Below are 15,738 nucleotides of genomic sequence, written 5' to 3'. Positions count from 1 at the left end.
AACTATCCGAAGCTTATCAAAAGAAAGGTAAGCTACAGGATTTTAACAACCTATAATCTCAGAACCCTTACCTAATTGGGGTATTTAGCTCACTGTTCTTCCTTGAAGTGCTTACCTTCAAGAATCCTCTGTTCAGATCTCTCTAACCAGATCTTCATAAATATTGCAGGAATCAAGTGACGATCACTTGAATACCATGTGCTACCCGGAATTCTCTACCATCTTACCAAATCTGAACTTCATCTGCAGATTTCTACTGGATTGTTCAATCATCAAGGTCACCTCTGTTACAGTAAAAGTTCTAGCATTCACAAGGTCAACCTGGGGATGTTAGTTGCACTCTGTTTCTGCACTTGCATATTACAGGTATATATCCAGGGGATGTTAGTTCCACTCTGTTTCTGCACTTGCATACTACAGGTATATATCCACAATTTATAACTCTGCATACAAATTACTAAATGCTGAATAACCTGCTGTAACCATGAGTGTACTAATGTATTACTCTCACCAGGAGCTGGACATGATTGACTATTTGAATATACCGTATACTACTGGGGATATTACCAAACAAATCGTTCCACAGCTTTAATACCCTGCTTGAAGATTAGTGCGATTCATGATAGTGATTTTCCATCATCATTGTTTGACCACATCTGGATCAATGATTTACTTGCTGGGTTTTTCCTCCATTACCAATGCCCATTTCTCAGGGTTTAATTCACCACTTGGATCTGCTATATTGCTCAACACAGAGCAATGTTAGTCCATGCCATTTAAATACACAGAGACACTTACCACAGACAATTGATCGATGCCATCAGCTTATCCTCAAATCGAAACCACTGTTCCATTATCTCAAGAGGTTGTAAGTCCTCCTCATAACAATCACATACTACTGTAATTACTGACTGCTGGAGATCACCCAATTATCAACCTCCTGTACTCATATTCCATATTCCATTAAAAGAATTTCATACAATTTTCATATTCCATATTCCATTAAAAGAATTTCATACAATTTTCAGACTATACAATCACATGCTCAGTCTGTTTACCATTTATGCTCAACAGAGAAATTCATCACAATAGACCGAAATATTCACAATAACATATGCATATAAAATTTCTCTTAATAAATCAAATTCAACTACACAGAAATTCTTGACCGTGTACACAATATGGGCATACTCAGCCCTCTTCTCTACCTCCGGCATTCTAGCTCTGTGTTCCTTTTTATCTTATCTTCTACACTACACCACTACTTCTACTAGCATAATACAAATCAAAATATCTTCTACCTTATGGGGTTGCATTTACAACTGTCCATTTTCTAGAAGAGATACAAAAAAACCCCGGTTTGTTTGCTTGGCTGTTTTACAATGTGCCACATAGTCAAAAATGCCAACTCACCAAAATTTTAGAACAACCTAGATTTTTTCTAAAATCTGTACACCTATAATTACATGAATGAATACATGAAAATTGCTTATTTCTAGATTTATACATACGTAAATTTTATTTAAGGGAATCTCTCCCCTTGGAATAAAATTTATAGAGAATCTCTCCCACTTGAAAATTTTCATGACCCCTTGAGTCTGGGCAAAAGGGTTACCTAGAGGTTTGATGCTCCTGCCTGGGTAGCCGGTAGCTTTAACACCACCAGAAATATCAGTTTGAGGACCTAACAGCTCTTGTACATTTACATTATTGCAATAAAATTTATAGGGAATCTCTCCCACTTGGAAAATTTCACTTGGAAAATTTCATGACCCTTGAGTCTGGGAAAAATAATTACCTAGGGGTTTGATGCTCCTGCATGGCGTAGACAGTAGCTTTAACACCTTCAGAAATATCAGAGTTTGAGGACCTAACAGGTCCTCTACATTTACATTATTGGAATAAAATATATAGAGAATCTCTCCCACTTGACCCCCTTGAGTTTGGGCAAAATGATTACCTGAGGTTTTGATGCAGGAGTAGACAGTAGCTTTAAGAACTTCAGAAATATCAGAGTTTGACGATCTAGTAGCTCCTGTAAATTTACATTACTATTATGCCCTCTGTTGTTGCAGATCTATAAAGCTCCCAAAAGAAGCTGGGAGCGTCTTCAAATGTAAAGCATGCTTTGGAGATTTGGAAACATGTTCAAATTTTTGTACCGCTGCCGCTACAGATGGATGCGTTGGAACTTTATTAACTTCCCTAAGGACTTTGGAAGTGTCTCCAAACTATAGCTGTGAGAAGCATCTCCAAACTTGTGCAACGCTCCAGATCGGTGAGATTGAGATTCTTTAAATTGTCCATGGAATCTGAAATGCTCTCCTGATTTCTTCCGTCGGTCAGTTGGATATTGCTGAAATTCCCGTCCGAATCTGGAAGAATCTGGTAGTCTTTTAGCTTTAAATATTTTAAAAAAGGCAGGTAACAAAATTCTTCTGGTAGCGTTGCCAGATACGCATCCTTCGCTTCAATCATTTTAAGGTGCTTCAGCTGCTCTAATGACTTTGGAAACTTCGAAAGTGGAGCATCAACGATCAATTCTCGCAAGTGCATAGGTGCCTGCAATGTTTGTATTTCAAGGAGAAAGGAAGATAAAACCATAATGCTTCTCATCTTAAAATATAATAATCCTTTCTGCATAACGACTGCATGTACATCTACATACCTGAGATTCACATTTCCACAATATTTTCAATTCCTTCCCGGCCACTTCTAAAACTCTTAAATCGTGCATCGGAAGCCAGGGAGGCAGGGAAGAGTGGGGACAATTAATCCAGTGGAGCCACATTAGTTTCGGGGACCGCACCTTTGTCAATATGCTTTCTACAACACTGCCTTCAGCTTCAAGGAAATGCAAGTTACTGATCATTCCGAACGGCTCAAGGCTGCCGACGATAGTATCTCCGGGATACATTCTAATTCCGCGGACTTGCGTTATCCCCTGTTGGTTAGTTAATTCGAATCAATGGAGAATTATAACATAAGACGCAATGAATTTTTCTAATTAAAAATCTTGGAACTTGTTGACTTGGAAACAAAGGTTAGGATGGTTAGGATGCACTTACAGATGATAATTGCTCCCGCAGATTCTCTATGGTTGCCCTCAGAAAACGCCGCGGCACTTTATCTCCTCCGATATATCTTCCCAAGTCTCTTAACTGATCGTGCATTACTATCTTATTTTCAGTGTCCACTTCGACAAGACCCTTATTCATTAGATTTTGAAATCCCACCAAACCTTTCCACCCGGATTCATCCCATATTCCTATCCACGTATCCCTGTCTTTTCCTATAGAAAAACACGCAATATCTAGGAAAATTTCCTGCTCTTCTTCAACGAGGGAGTCATAACAAATGCGAAGACGGGACTGTATGTCAGGAGATTGACACGACTGTATGTCAGGAGATTGAGATTTTCTGAAACTGTCCAGTACTTCTTCCCATTTACATAGATCATTTTCTCCACATAGAAGACCCCCAAACGCTTTCAAAAGTAATGGCAGTCCATCACATGCTTGTAAAAATTCCTGTACTAAACTTTCAAATCCTTGGGGTGGACATGACTGCGAGAAGGCATAGGAACAGAAAATCTCTCGGGAGGCTCGTATAGTCATTCCTCTGAGGTGGTAAATTGAAGTTTCTAGTATCCTCCCACTTCGCAGGACATCCTTGTTACGAGTCGTAACCAAAATCAAACTCTTGGGGTCAAGGACATGCCTAATTGGCAAGAAGGCATCTAATTGGTCAATATGATCTACATCATCTAATACTATGAGCGCATGACAAGATTCGAGATTTTTCACAAGTATCCCTATACCTTCATGCAAGCTCCTAATTTTGATGTCTCTATTTCCTTGCAGGTCGCTGAGGAGTTTACTCTGCAAAGAAGTTACATTCCCTCTAGCTGCATTTTCCCTCACGTCTGATAAAAAGGAGGATCCAGCGTAATCTGATCTCCGACGCTTGAAGAATTCTTTGGTCAGCGTTGTCTTCCCAATTCCGCCCAGACCCACAATCCCCACAACCGTGGCCTGGCGTTTCTCTGTATGTTTAAATAGCACACTATCTTCAAAATCTTTTAATTTTTCCTCCAATGTAGTTCCATACTCTGCCATTTGGGCACATCCAACTGTGGCGGAATTATTTGCAGCACAATCTTATCCAAGAGCTCGTCTTCGTCCCTGAATATTCATTCATCCAGAGAGCAAAATAACCTGTGAGTCATCATATGCCTACCTAAATCATCATATACCTATCGATCCAACAAAATGTAAAAATTATATCTCTCTCACTCACCGTCCAGTTAAATGCCAGTTATCTCTGCAACATTACAAAGAATGTCTCTCCCATTTTGAATGTTATCTCTGCAAGTCGTCTCGGCTTCAACGTACGCTCACGGCCCGAGAGCAAAAGATTTCACATGGAGGACATGGAATCCATGGGATATCAGCCGACGGTAGGGGCGGTGAGGTGGGTCTAATGAACAATTTTGGTGGAGGAGACGAAGAGAGATGGAAAGAAGTTGATGTAACGGAGGCAATGAGATGGAAAGTGTTGCAGTGGAGTAGGTAGGTGGGATTATATAAAAATTCAAAGACGCGTTCAGGAGTCAGACCACGTGTTTAGCAATGTTGCGATGGAGATGCTTCTGTGATGTGATGTTTGTGGTTGAAAGCAGGGAAAGGGCTAATCAGTCTGCTATCGGGCATTTGCTTAGCTGCAAGCTTGATAGTCATATAAAATAGAGTGGGGACGGAGTGTTCGGAAAGGCACCGCGCGCATCTGTTTTATATGACTATCGAGTTTGCAGCTAAGCGGGCATTTAATGCCCGATAACAAGCTCGTTAGCCCTTGCGCTTCAAAGCAGGGCGTGGGCTATGGCGTATTTTTTATTCACTATTTAAATCGTATCATGTTTGGTGCCTTAGCTTTTTCCTTATGTTAAAATTCACAAATTTTGATTATTTTTTAAGCGATTTTCTTGATTGTAAAGTTGGTATCTAATTAAAGTTCAGTGAAATTTTGTTTTTTCTATCAATTTATTTTAAATATTATTATTTTTTCGTATCATCATCTCCTTCTCGCCATAAAAGAGACGTGATAAGGTTTTTTTGGAGTAACAAAAGAAATTCATTTCTTTTTTATCCACGAATAAATAATAACAAGCCTATTCAGAAAAGCACATCGCCACTTGGTTTGATTGACAGTAACAATATCAATCTCTTTCACCCCATTTAAATTCACTTTATTTATCTATTACCATATCATATTAGCATTGCATGACAAAATAAATGAATTTTCACATTATTAATTAGTAAATAGTAACTAAATTTTGAATAATTGAATTCTATGGTGTTTGTGAATCCATCAATTAAATAATTTAAGGTGTATTTTTTGAAACATTTTATTTATATATTTTTCTTTATCTTATTAAGTAAGTTGCATAAGGTTTTTCTCTAATGTATATTTTTTGAAACATTTTATTCATGTTATTTTTCTTTTTTATCTTATTAAGTAAGTTGTGTAGGGTTTTCCTTTGCTCTTATAATAGAAATATTTATATTCATGATGTATCCACAATATCTACAACATATAAGGTGAAAGAGTCTATGCAACCTAAAATTCTAATAATAATTTTTAAAAGATGAATCAAAATCAAAACATTTCCACTGTAGGGGTGGGTGAGAAGGGTCTCTTTCATAACTTGATCGTGATGGAGAAGTGGGTATTAAGTGGGCAACAATATTTGTGTAGCCATAGGGTATTTAATACACTTTAAGAATATATGGACACAGTACCCCGGAGTTAAATTTGTGTGAGAAGGGTCTCTTTCATAACTCGACCGTGATGGAGAAGTGGGTATTAAGTGGGCAGCAATATTTGTGTAGCCATAGGGTATTTAATACACTTTAAGAATATATGGACACAGTACCTCGGAGTTAAATTTGTCTTTCATAACTGGACCTGATGGAGAAGTGGGTATTAGGTGGACATCAATGTACCTAGGAGTTAAATTTGACGGGTGCCTTTATCCCTCAGGAATTTTTTTGATGACAGGTTTTATTTTTAAATTGCCCTTCACATGACTTTTAATATTTATTTTTACTCGGCACAGTTACTTGAAACCTACTCTATTTTAGTATGAAATTAATCACAATCACTTGAACCAAAACAAACTTCTCAAACACCTATCATCCATGTCACTTATTACTTAATAAAATACACTACAAACCACAAAATTGAGATTTCTAATTAAAGAATAGAGTTTTCTACCACTTTTCAGTATTGCCTATAAATCTAACATCATACAAATACTTTGTTACTCATTAGAAAATATATACATAATGTTAAAATCGAAATGAATATATAGATCTTTGCAATTGGTACAGGGAAAAATTTAAAGGAACTTACCTTGCCGTTGCGAGTTCCCTCTTTTGCAAGTTGTGCAATATCATAGATACAAAGAGTTTTTCACATTTTTTGTGAGGCCTAATAAAAAAATAGCATAGTCAATGTAGTCTTTCCTACTCCACCTAGGTCGAACTCTTCCGCTTCGTTTGTGTAATGATATATTTTTTCAAAATCTCGTACTTTCTCGAATATTTGGCCACATCCAACTATGACTTTTTAATTTTTTCAACACATTCAACAACTTTCTCCAGCAGCTCCTCTTTGTCCTTAGATATTCACAAAAGGTAATATACAAAATCATAAGATAAGAAATAAATAGAAGTGAAAATTAAGTAGCATTTACCTATTATATCTTATATCCCATGTAAATGAGAGGGGGAGTTTGAGTTCTCACTCGTTAAATGCCTCTGATATCTGCAGCTTTGGAAAGAGATTTTCTCTTCTCTTCGACAGTAGTGGAGGCATAACGTTGTTCACGATCACGTGCTTTCCTGTGTAAATCTTGAGCATAAACTCCTTTGTTCTGCTCATATGTCCACCGAAGATCGATCACCCTGTAAAACACGGGAATGATGGGAGACTTGGATTCTAGTTGTAATTCATCTAAACACCATTTTAAATCTCTATATCATGGAAAAAAAATTGTTATATGGAAAGAGGCAGATTTGGAGAACAAGGAATGTAGCAATAGTGGTAAATAGGCATCATAATTAAATCCTTCGGAGAAAAAACTCTTCGCCACTCTCGCAAAGCCTTGTCATTGTTGTAGAACCTCCTTCCAAGTTCCACTACAATCTCCCTTTGGAGACCTCGAAGGAGAGCCCTGCCCTGGGGAGATCCATCATCATTCTCAGTTACTGCGTGGCTCATGATCTCCAGTTTAGCAACCTGACTTCCACTGAGAGCCCTTGGAGAATTGATTTCAAATCTTTGGCGGGAATCCAAAGCAGAAAGAGGCCTCGATTCTTCCAATTTTTTCATCTGTGAGGACGGGCACTGCCAACCTGGTGTATATAAATTATTTTAGAGGTGGGTACTGCGAGCCTAGTAAAAATAAATTATTTTAAATATATATATCTATATCAAATTTGAAACGAGGGATTTTATGACATTTATATGTTCATTTGGAAATAAATTGTATTTTACGGCAAAAAAACCCAAAAACGTGTAAACCGACATCAAAACAATTTTTAACAACCCATGACATCACCTAAAGTTTTATTGGTATAACCAAAACAATTTTTAACAACCCATCACTAACATAATTAATCATTAAGTGATAGACTTAATGTAAAATGTATGGGCATATATTACCTTTCTTTTTCAGATATCTCCATTCCAATTACTTCATCTATACAAATAATCCATACCCAAAAATTAAGCTTTCTGTTTATATAGAAACGTACAAAAATCACAACTTATTTTAAACTTTCTTCCATCATTTTATATATATAGTAAATAAAAAACCATTTTTTTAAATATAAACTTAATATTTACATTACATAAACATCGACGCCTGCTTATCGATAAGTAGGTCGAGGTCATTTAGTGACTTGACCGAGCATCATTTCTCTATTAATAGGGCTAACATAATATCATTAATTCGCAAAAGTTTGTGTTAGAGGTGGAATGTTTATAAAGTAGAATGATAAATATTTTGTTAAATTTTATTATAGATATAATAATTATTGTAAAATTGTATTTAATATAAAACTCTTAATTTGCAAAAGTTTATGCGTAAATGGTGGAACGTTAATAAATACATAAAGTTATAATAAAATGTTATATTTTTAAGAGTGAATTTTCAATTCTATTTATATATTTGTTGGTTCGGAATTAGATTGATTAATAAAAATTGATCTAGATTAAATATTGAGTATATATGAAGATTTTCTTACTAAAATGAATAAAAACTACAACAAATCAAATTAAAATATTGAGTATATATGAAAATTTCCTCACTAAAATAATAAAAACTACAACAAATCAAATTAAAATATTGAATATATATGAAAATTTCCTCATTAAAATAATAAAAACTACAACAAATCAAGTTAAAGTTCATTGATATAATATGTCTTTATATAGTCACAATTTCGAAGAAATTTATACCATCATAAATTCCATTCAAATAACAAACATTCCAAAAAATTTATATCACTACAATTTCCATTCAAATAACAAAATTCCATTAAAAATAACACAATCATAGAAATTCTCATTTCAAAACAAACATATTTTATACCAAATACCCATTCACCTTGCCTATTTGAATATAAAAATGAACATAAACATTTAGCAATGAATACCCATTTACTTTACCTATTTTACTATAAAAATGAACATAAGCATTCGCAAATGAATTTGGACATTTGCATGTAATAGTGTTCTTGAATTATGATCTTTCTTTTTAGTATACATCTTTTTAGTCCCTGCCAACAGGGACTATTAGTAATCGATTTTCGATGATAGCATTAGTCTCTTTTACATATAACCTAAAGTTTTTAGCTTTCACGCTCCTCTTATTTCTTAAATAACCTATCAGATTTGATATCAAGATTTCCATGGCCAATAAGATGTTTGATCATCTTATTTGGCCTCTCCCCGAGGCAGCTGAAGCATAGTGGTTATATTATGTATTCAAAGAGGTTATATTATGCATGCATTGGACTTATTTAATTGATTTTTGTTTCAGTAATGGAAGTAATGCTAACATTAATCTGTAAACATTAAATGTTTGTTTATTTCAGACGCTTCGGACGTTTGTAATAGTATACAAAGGGCACTCCACATGGCTCGACACACCAGGTGGCTTTGTGCATGCCATGGTGTGGTGTCTAACATAACGGGATCGACTATCATTGGCTGGTGGTAGTATAGGAAGGAGGAGAGAGCAGGGACTGGGTATTCTTTACCCGCAAGATTGGATGAAAAAAATTTGTCAGGCCATTTGTTGCGTTTGTGTTTGGAGCACTAGAAGCTTTCCCAGTCATCCTGTGCAAAATACAATATTTACAAGGTTATTTACCATGAATAATTGTAGAACATCTGGTTTTGTTTGAGGATATAGTGTAAGGATGTGATAGTTCTCTTAATCTCAAGTTTTGGTTGCATGCAGGATTCAAATACATACGAGATGGGATTAATGGTAGAACCCCTTCTAAGACTTCGGGAAAGGGTTAATGTTCTCCTGAAGGAGTTTCATGAACATCCAACGTTGCAGCAGATTCTACAAATTATTGGGACACTTCTTGGCATCTCTCTTAATTCTCCATTAATGAAAGTTATTTTCTTCATCCAAGGAAGCAAATCATGGCTTTATTTCTTATCTCTTTAGAATACAATTTCGATAATTTCATTTTCAGATTGTACTTTAATTTTGACATACATGCAACATACTTTATGCAAGCCCTCATTGGTGTGCAATTTTTATTCCATAGATCACAACTATATGAGGAAACTGCTTCAAGAATGGTTTCTTTGAAAGGTATTCAAAGTTCTTATTTGGTGAAAGTCAATTGGGTCAATCAGTTCAGGTTAGGAGAACAAAACCAATATGCTTTAGCTAATTCAAATCTAATAAATCTGGTGTTTCCTAGTACGAGTCATTTTATTTTCAGTCCAGAAAGAATAGCTTCTCAAAAAGAATGAGGTAATTATGAGGGGAAACATAAACAATTTTCTCTCAGCTGTTAAATGTAGAACATATGGATTTTTCGAAGCCTTTGACCAGACAAATTCTTTTATCCTACAAATTGATTTCTGGAAATGCATTTATGTGCAACCAAAGCATTTGAGCATTCCAATAATGTTTATCATCCAGGCACATACTAATTTTCTTTAAACACTGTGAAACGAGATCCTTCGAAAGAAGGGGAAGTACTACTTGCAATTAATTTCAATCTGGCCAAGAGTTGGAGGTCTTTGCATCTTGGATACAATATCTTCTGAGATGTCTTGAAGAGTCAAAATAGTTGTTGCATCTTCCCTTAGACTGATACATTCGTTGATGTTTTTAGTTCTGTGTTTTAGAGGAAAGAAGAAATAAAAGAAATGTTCTCAAAACTAAGTGAAGACCAGTGATCGCATGTGGGCTAGGTTTCTTACTTATAGAAACTAGCTAAACTTCCTAAGGCATGAAGAGATAATGGGGGCTAAGAGAAAAAAAAAAAAAATTGACTAAAATGCTGAAAGAATCGCATGTCCAGGTAGAGAAAATTAGTTCCCTTCTGGGAAAGGAAATGGTATTCTTTTGTTGAGAAGAAAGTGTACTCTTTTCACCAAGAGAATGGTTTTAAATGGTAGAATGTGTACCTATCTATGCAGAATGAATACTACAGTATTTAATTTGCTATTATCAAAGGAAAAAAGCTAAAAAAACTAAGACTATCATGTGGCTAAACTGGAAACCAACACTACACTGTGGCTAACCTGGAGATCAAAACCACACTGTGAGCAAAGAGGATGCTCCTACCTTTTCCCCTGCTTGTAGGTCAATTTCATTTTGGCGATGAGGTAGTATCTATCGAAATTATTATAGCATATTAGCGCTCTCTTCCAATATATATATCCGTTGAACGGTATCCAAATGCCATAGTTTCATACCTACTTCTGCATAAATTGGTTAAGCAAAAGATATGGTTTCTTCTTATGAAGTTTGAATCTCTTCCAGGTGGAGATGGAGAAACATCAATTGCAAATGCAATTTTATACTACTTTACATATTTTAGTTTCAAAATGAATTTGGGCATTTGCTTATACATGTTGAACAATGTTCTTGAATTCTAATATTTCCTTGTGGCATATACTTTTCGGCTTGTGGGATTGTAGGCACAATCAATGAAGTGGGAATATAGAGTTATGGCTACTTTATACTTTTTTTTCAGAAAGAAAAAGCTGTATATTGATTATATTTCTATAAGTGGAATACAATTATGGAAATTGACCATATACCGGTTAGTAAGGAAAAAGATGAAACTGTACATCAAAAACAAAACATTCTATTCAGGCTCATTGTCCATATGTGTGATGATTGTTCAAAAAAGATGGTTGTTTGAAAAACTGTATGACTCTATGCATAGAAGAAAAATAAGTCAAAACTTATACCTGTTCAGCTGATATAAATGAGTGGACGGGCTCATGAAACATACCAAGTTAAAATACTGAGCTATATACCGGGCATAGAGAAAGGTTGAATGCAGTATGTTTTGGATTTCACCATGATGTTCAGGTACCACACGCCGCATTGGGATTTCAGTCCTTTCTTTGAAAGCTCATCCGCCTCCTCATTTTGAGACCTCCTGATGTGAGAAATAGAATAGAGTGAGCGCTTCCATAATGATGAAATCCTGTGTAGCCATCCTAAAAGATTGTCATTTTTTATGGACTGTATGCCGGTAACATGCTCAATAATGATCTTGGAGTCCCCGAAGATTTGAATGGGACCCATGCCCAAAAAGGAGCAGAAGGTGAGTAGACCATGCAGAGCCATGGCCTCAGCTTTGTTGTTGGTCCCAATGCCACCATTCTAGTAGACAGAATAATGTTGATCCTTATCAATACATATGTAAAAACCACATGCACATCGACCATCTTTAGCAGCACCATCGAAATGAGCCCGTGGAAAGATAGATTGGTGATTGATGTCTTTTATCTCCTGTTGCTTCAAATGTTGGTGAATATATGGAAGGATTAAGAGATAGAAAGAAATGATTTTGTCATATAGGAGTTTGAAATCCTCCCTGCTATTTTGGAAGAGTTTTTTGTTCCGCCATTTCCAAACAAACCAGCAAACAATAGGAAGAATAGGTCGCCATATGGTTTTCTGGGCACTCCACCATTCAAAGGCATCCATAATGGAGGAATGAGGAATGATAGTAAAACCAAAAAAAGTAGCCAGCTGCCTCCACAGGATCAGAGTGAGTGGGCAATATAGAAACATGTGCAAGTTATCTTCTGTCTCAGATAGACAGATGGAGCATATTGCTGGGCCTTGCCAGTTCCGTTTTTGAAGATTAGGCCACGTGAGGTTTTTATTATGGAATACTAACCAGGAAAAAAGTATGATTTTTAAAGGACATCTTGATTTCCAAAAAGCTTTTGGAAAAATATTCCGAGAAAACTCATGTTGTGCTACTGATATGGATAGATATATATCTCTAACCAAAACATTTGTTCTTCCCCTTTCATCTCACCAGGCCATGCTGTCATTTTCCTCTGTTCTGTATATCCCTGCATGATTCATCTCCCATATAGCTTTTTCCCATTGAGCAGTCATTATATCATCTAGACCCAATTCACTAGCAGATTTCCATCTCGGGATAGCTCCCTGCCAGTCTTTAATAACTTGTGCCTAGAAAAATAACCCTTTTTAATGAAGAAAGTTTAAAAGGTGAAGAGAGAAAGGGGATTCCACTTCTACTCCCATGATAGGGTCAATGCCGATAAGAATATTGTTTCCAGTTTGAAACTTCCATACCAAATTCTTGTAGAAGAAATGAAACACCTTTTGGAAACTCCTCCAGATAGCTGACCCATGTGGAGGACCCAGTGATCTGTCTCTGTACCAATATATGAAGTCTCTACTTCTTAGATATTTCATTTTTATAGCATTACTCCATAAACAATCTCCAAAAACCGCTCTCCATAGGGATTTACATAAGAGAGCTGTCCCAAAACGGCGAAGGTTCATTATGCCCCAACCCCCATTTTTTTGAGGAGGGTGATATTAGACAGTTTTGTGAGATGGAATTTCTTCTTCTCCTTTCCGCCCCCCCAATATAAAAGTGGCCATTAGACTGTTTAATTTTTTAATGATACCAGAAGGAATATAATAGAGGTGTGTCCAATATACAATAATTTGAGCAAGCACAGATTGAGTGAGAATCATCCTACCAGCTAAGGATAGGCATTTAAATTCCCATCCTGATATCCTTTTATAAAATCTGTTGGGGATCCAAGACCAGTCAGATAAGGAGTAGCCCGTGGGTTTCAATTGATAACCCAAGTATTTCATGCCTTCATTGATTGAAATTACTTGAATCTTATAGAGTTGTGAAATATAGTCCATATCATCCATATTAACCTTTCCATAAAGAAAAGATGATTTGCCTTCGTTGATACATAAACCTGTAGCTCTTTGGAAAGATATTAATATGACATGCAGATTTTGCCATGTTTGCCTACAAGGTATAGCAAAGAGTAGAATATCATCTACGAAAAGATTATGAGAAAAAGATATGCCTCTGTTTATGCAAAGTGGTCTTACAGTCCCCATTGAAACAGCCCTTCTAAGGTGAAGGCTGAGAGTGTCCATTACAAGTATAAATAGAAGGGGAGAAAGGGAGCAGCCTTGTCGGAGTCCCCTTTCAGCCGAGAAGAAGGGAGTAGGGAATCCGTTAATGAGAATGGCGTAGTTGACTCCCTCCACACATGCCATAATCCATTTTGTACATTGGTCACTCAGCCCAATCTTAATGAGCAGACACCTCAGATAACTCCAGTCAAGGCAATCATAAGCCTTTTTGAGATCTATTTTCAGAATGGCAGCTCCAATATTTTTCGTATGCATTGAGTGTAAGCATTCCTGTGTAATCGCCACTGCCTCTAGTATATTCCTGCCATTTAGGAAGCCGTGTTGTTCCTTTGTGAGATATTGAGAGAGAATGCCGCGAATCCTTTCAGCTATTATTTTAGAGATGATTTTATAAACAGTGTTACATAATGAAATAGGCTTGAAGTCTGAAAAAGATAATGAATCTCTTTTTTTGGGAATTAAAGCAATATAGGTTGAGGAAATGATGTGATTGATATTCCCCCTCATTCTAGATTCTTCAACCATCTCCAAAATATCTTTTTTCATCATGTCAAAGAAATGGATGAAAATATCAATGGTCCAGCCGTCGGGGCCAAGACATTTGTCTTTTTTAAAGGATTTCATAACAGCTAGCAATTCATCTTCCGATACAGCAGCAAATAAGCGGTCGTTTTCTACCTCTTCAAACATGCGAGGAAAAAGATCGATTCCCCATATAATATCATTTATCTCTCTGTGGGAGTCCCTCTTGTATGCCTTCTGAAAGTGGTTAACAACTTCCTTGGATATCTCTTCTTGAGTGTATATAAAACTACCATCTTCTTTCCTGATTTTCCATACAGAATTTGCTTCACGTCTTTTGTTTGCAAAGCGATGGAAGAATTTAGTGTTTTTATCGCCTTCCCTTAACCAGATCGCCCAGCTCTTAAGTCGCCAAGTCGCTTCCTCTATAGATAGTAGCTTTTGTTTTTTTTCTCCAGTTCCCAAATCTATGAGCGAACACTCCATGGGAGGGACTGCATGTTCATACCAGAGGCAATGGATTCCAGTTCTTTTTTAATATCTAGAAGTTCTAATTTGTTTGAATGCTTTTTCAAAGCCTGCCACTCCTTTACCTTCGTCCTTAGGCTCTTCATTTTGCCAATTAATTTATCCGAATGGGAAGATCCAAACATAGGGTCAAAAGATAGCCAAGTTTCATGGATCATATTATTGAAAGTCTCATCTTCAAGCCATATTCTGTTGAACTTAAAGGGATAGTTCTTTCGAGAAAACTGAAACGACCATTGCAAAGAGATGGGACGATGATCAGAGATAAAAATAGGAAGAGTGTGTGAGGATGGAAGGCCAAAGTTCTCCATAACCTTTTCATGAATGATGAACCTATCCAACCTTTTAGCAATATAAGCATTCCCCGTCCTGCCATTGTCCCAAGTAGGCAATAAAGATTTTGGACAGATATCAACAAAGTTGAATTGTAGAATGGCCTCTCTGATTTTCTCTCCAATTTGATCATCTTTTTTCCCTTTTCCCCAAACTTCATCCGGCCCCAACGTGCAGTTTAAATCACCAGCGATGAGGAGCGATTTAATTTCCAGGATTCCAGAGGAAATGAAACAGTTCCAGTAAGAAAAACGATCCTTATATGGTGCATACATATTTAGAATATGGATCTTATCGGCTCTGCCACGGTAATTAGCTATGATCAAAATACCTTCAAGACATCGGAAAGTTTTTGCTGATATCCATCTTGGGTCCCATAGAACCACTAAACCACCAGATAGACCCGTCGCCTCTGTAGCAGCAATGTACCAAGTCGGGAGCATCCGCCTGAAAAAAGAGATTGTATCCTGTCGAGCGTGCATGGTTTCCTGTATTAGGATTATCTTGTAAGGAGCAGAAAGAAATAATTCTTTAAGGGCAAGAAACTTCGGGTCGGCCCCAAGACCCCTTATATTAAGAGAGAGGATGTTCATCATTTGTAATTCTCTCCAGGAAAATTTGCTCTA

At 36.4% G+C, this 15,738-nt stretch overlaps 1 protein-coding gene across 2 annotated transcripts; it reads right to left on the bottom strand.

Annotated features, from left to right (window-relative positions):
- Positions 1 to 1,101: 1,101 nt before the first annotated feature.
- Positions 1,102 to 4,545, bottom strand: LOC149216629 (disease resistance protein Roq1-like). Of its 2 annotated transcripts, XM_089392807.1 has the most exons (4): positions 4,300 to 4,545; positions 3,069 to 4,184; positions 2,669 to 2,944; positions 1,102 to 2,562 (listed from the first exon to the last, which is right to left on the bottom strand). In XM_089392807.1, exons 2-4 carry the CDS (start codon positions 4,116 to 4,118, stop codon positions 2,206 to 2,208), a joined length of 1,683 nt encoding a protein of 560 aa, XP_089248933.1. In that variant the 5' UTR covers positions 4,119 to 4,184; positions 4,300 to 4,545; the 3' UTR covers positions 1,102 to 2,205. The 2 variants fall into 2 exon arrangements, with proteins under 2 accessions (XP_089248933.1, XP_089248934.1); XM_089392808.1 differs by lacking the exon at positions 4,300 to 4,545 and having other exon boundaries at positions 3,069 to 4,275.
- Between the last annotated feature and the right edge of the window lie 11,193 nt (positions 4,546 to 15,738).

Source organism: Pinus tabuliformis, chromosome 1_1 (genome assembly GCF_031772625.1).
Source record: "Pinus tabuliformis cultivar Carrire ecotype Pingquan chromosome 1_1, CPIR1, whole genome shotgun sequence".
In the NCBI taxonomy this organism is placed as follows: domain Eukaryota; kingdom Viridiplantae; phylum Streptophyta; class Pinopsida; order Pinales; family Pinaceae; genus Pinus; species Pinus tabuliformis.
The sequence above is the reverse complement of the archived record's forward strand: the minus strand, read 5'-3'. Positions and strand labels throughout refer to the sequence as shown.

What these genes read in the sequence shown, in the direction of transcription:
- LOC149216629 (XM_089392807.1), bottom strand. Translation starts at nt 4,118, where the DNA reads ATGGCAGAGTATGGAACTACATTGGAGGAAAAATTAAAAGATTTTGAA. An exon ending in TGCGGGAGCAATTATCATCT is followed by an intron (nt 2,945 to 3,068) that starts GTAAGTGCATCC and finishes ACTAACCAACAG; the next exon opens with GGGATAACGCAAGTCCGCGG. An exon ending in TGTGGAAATGTGAATCTCAG is followed by an intron (nt 2,563 to 2,668) that starts GTATGTAGATGT and finishes CAAACATTGCAG; the next exon opens with GCACCTATGCACTTGCGAGA.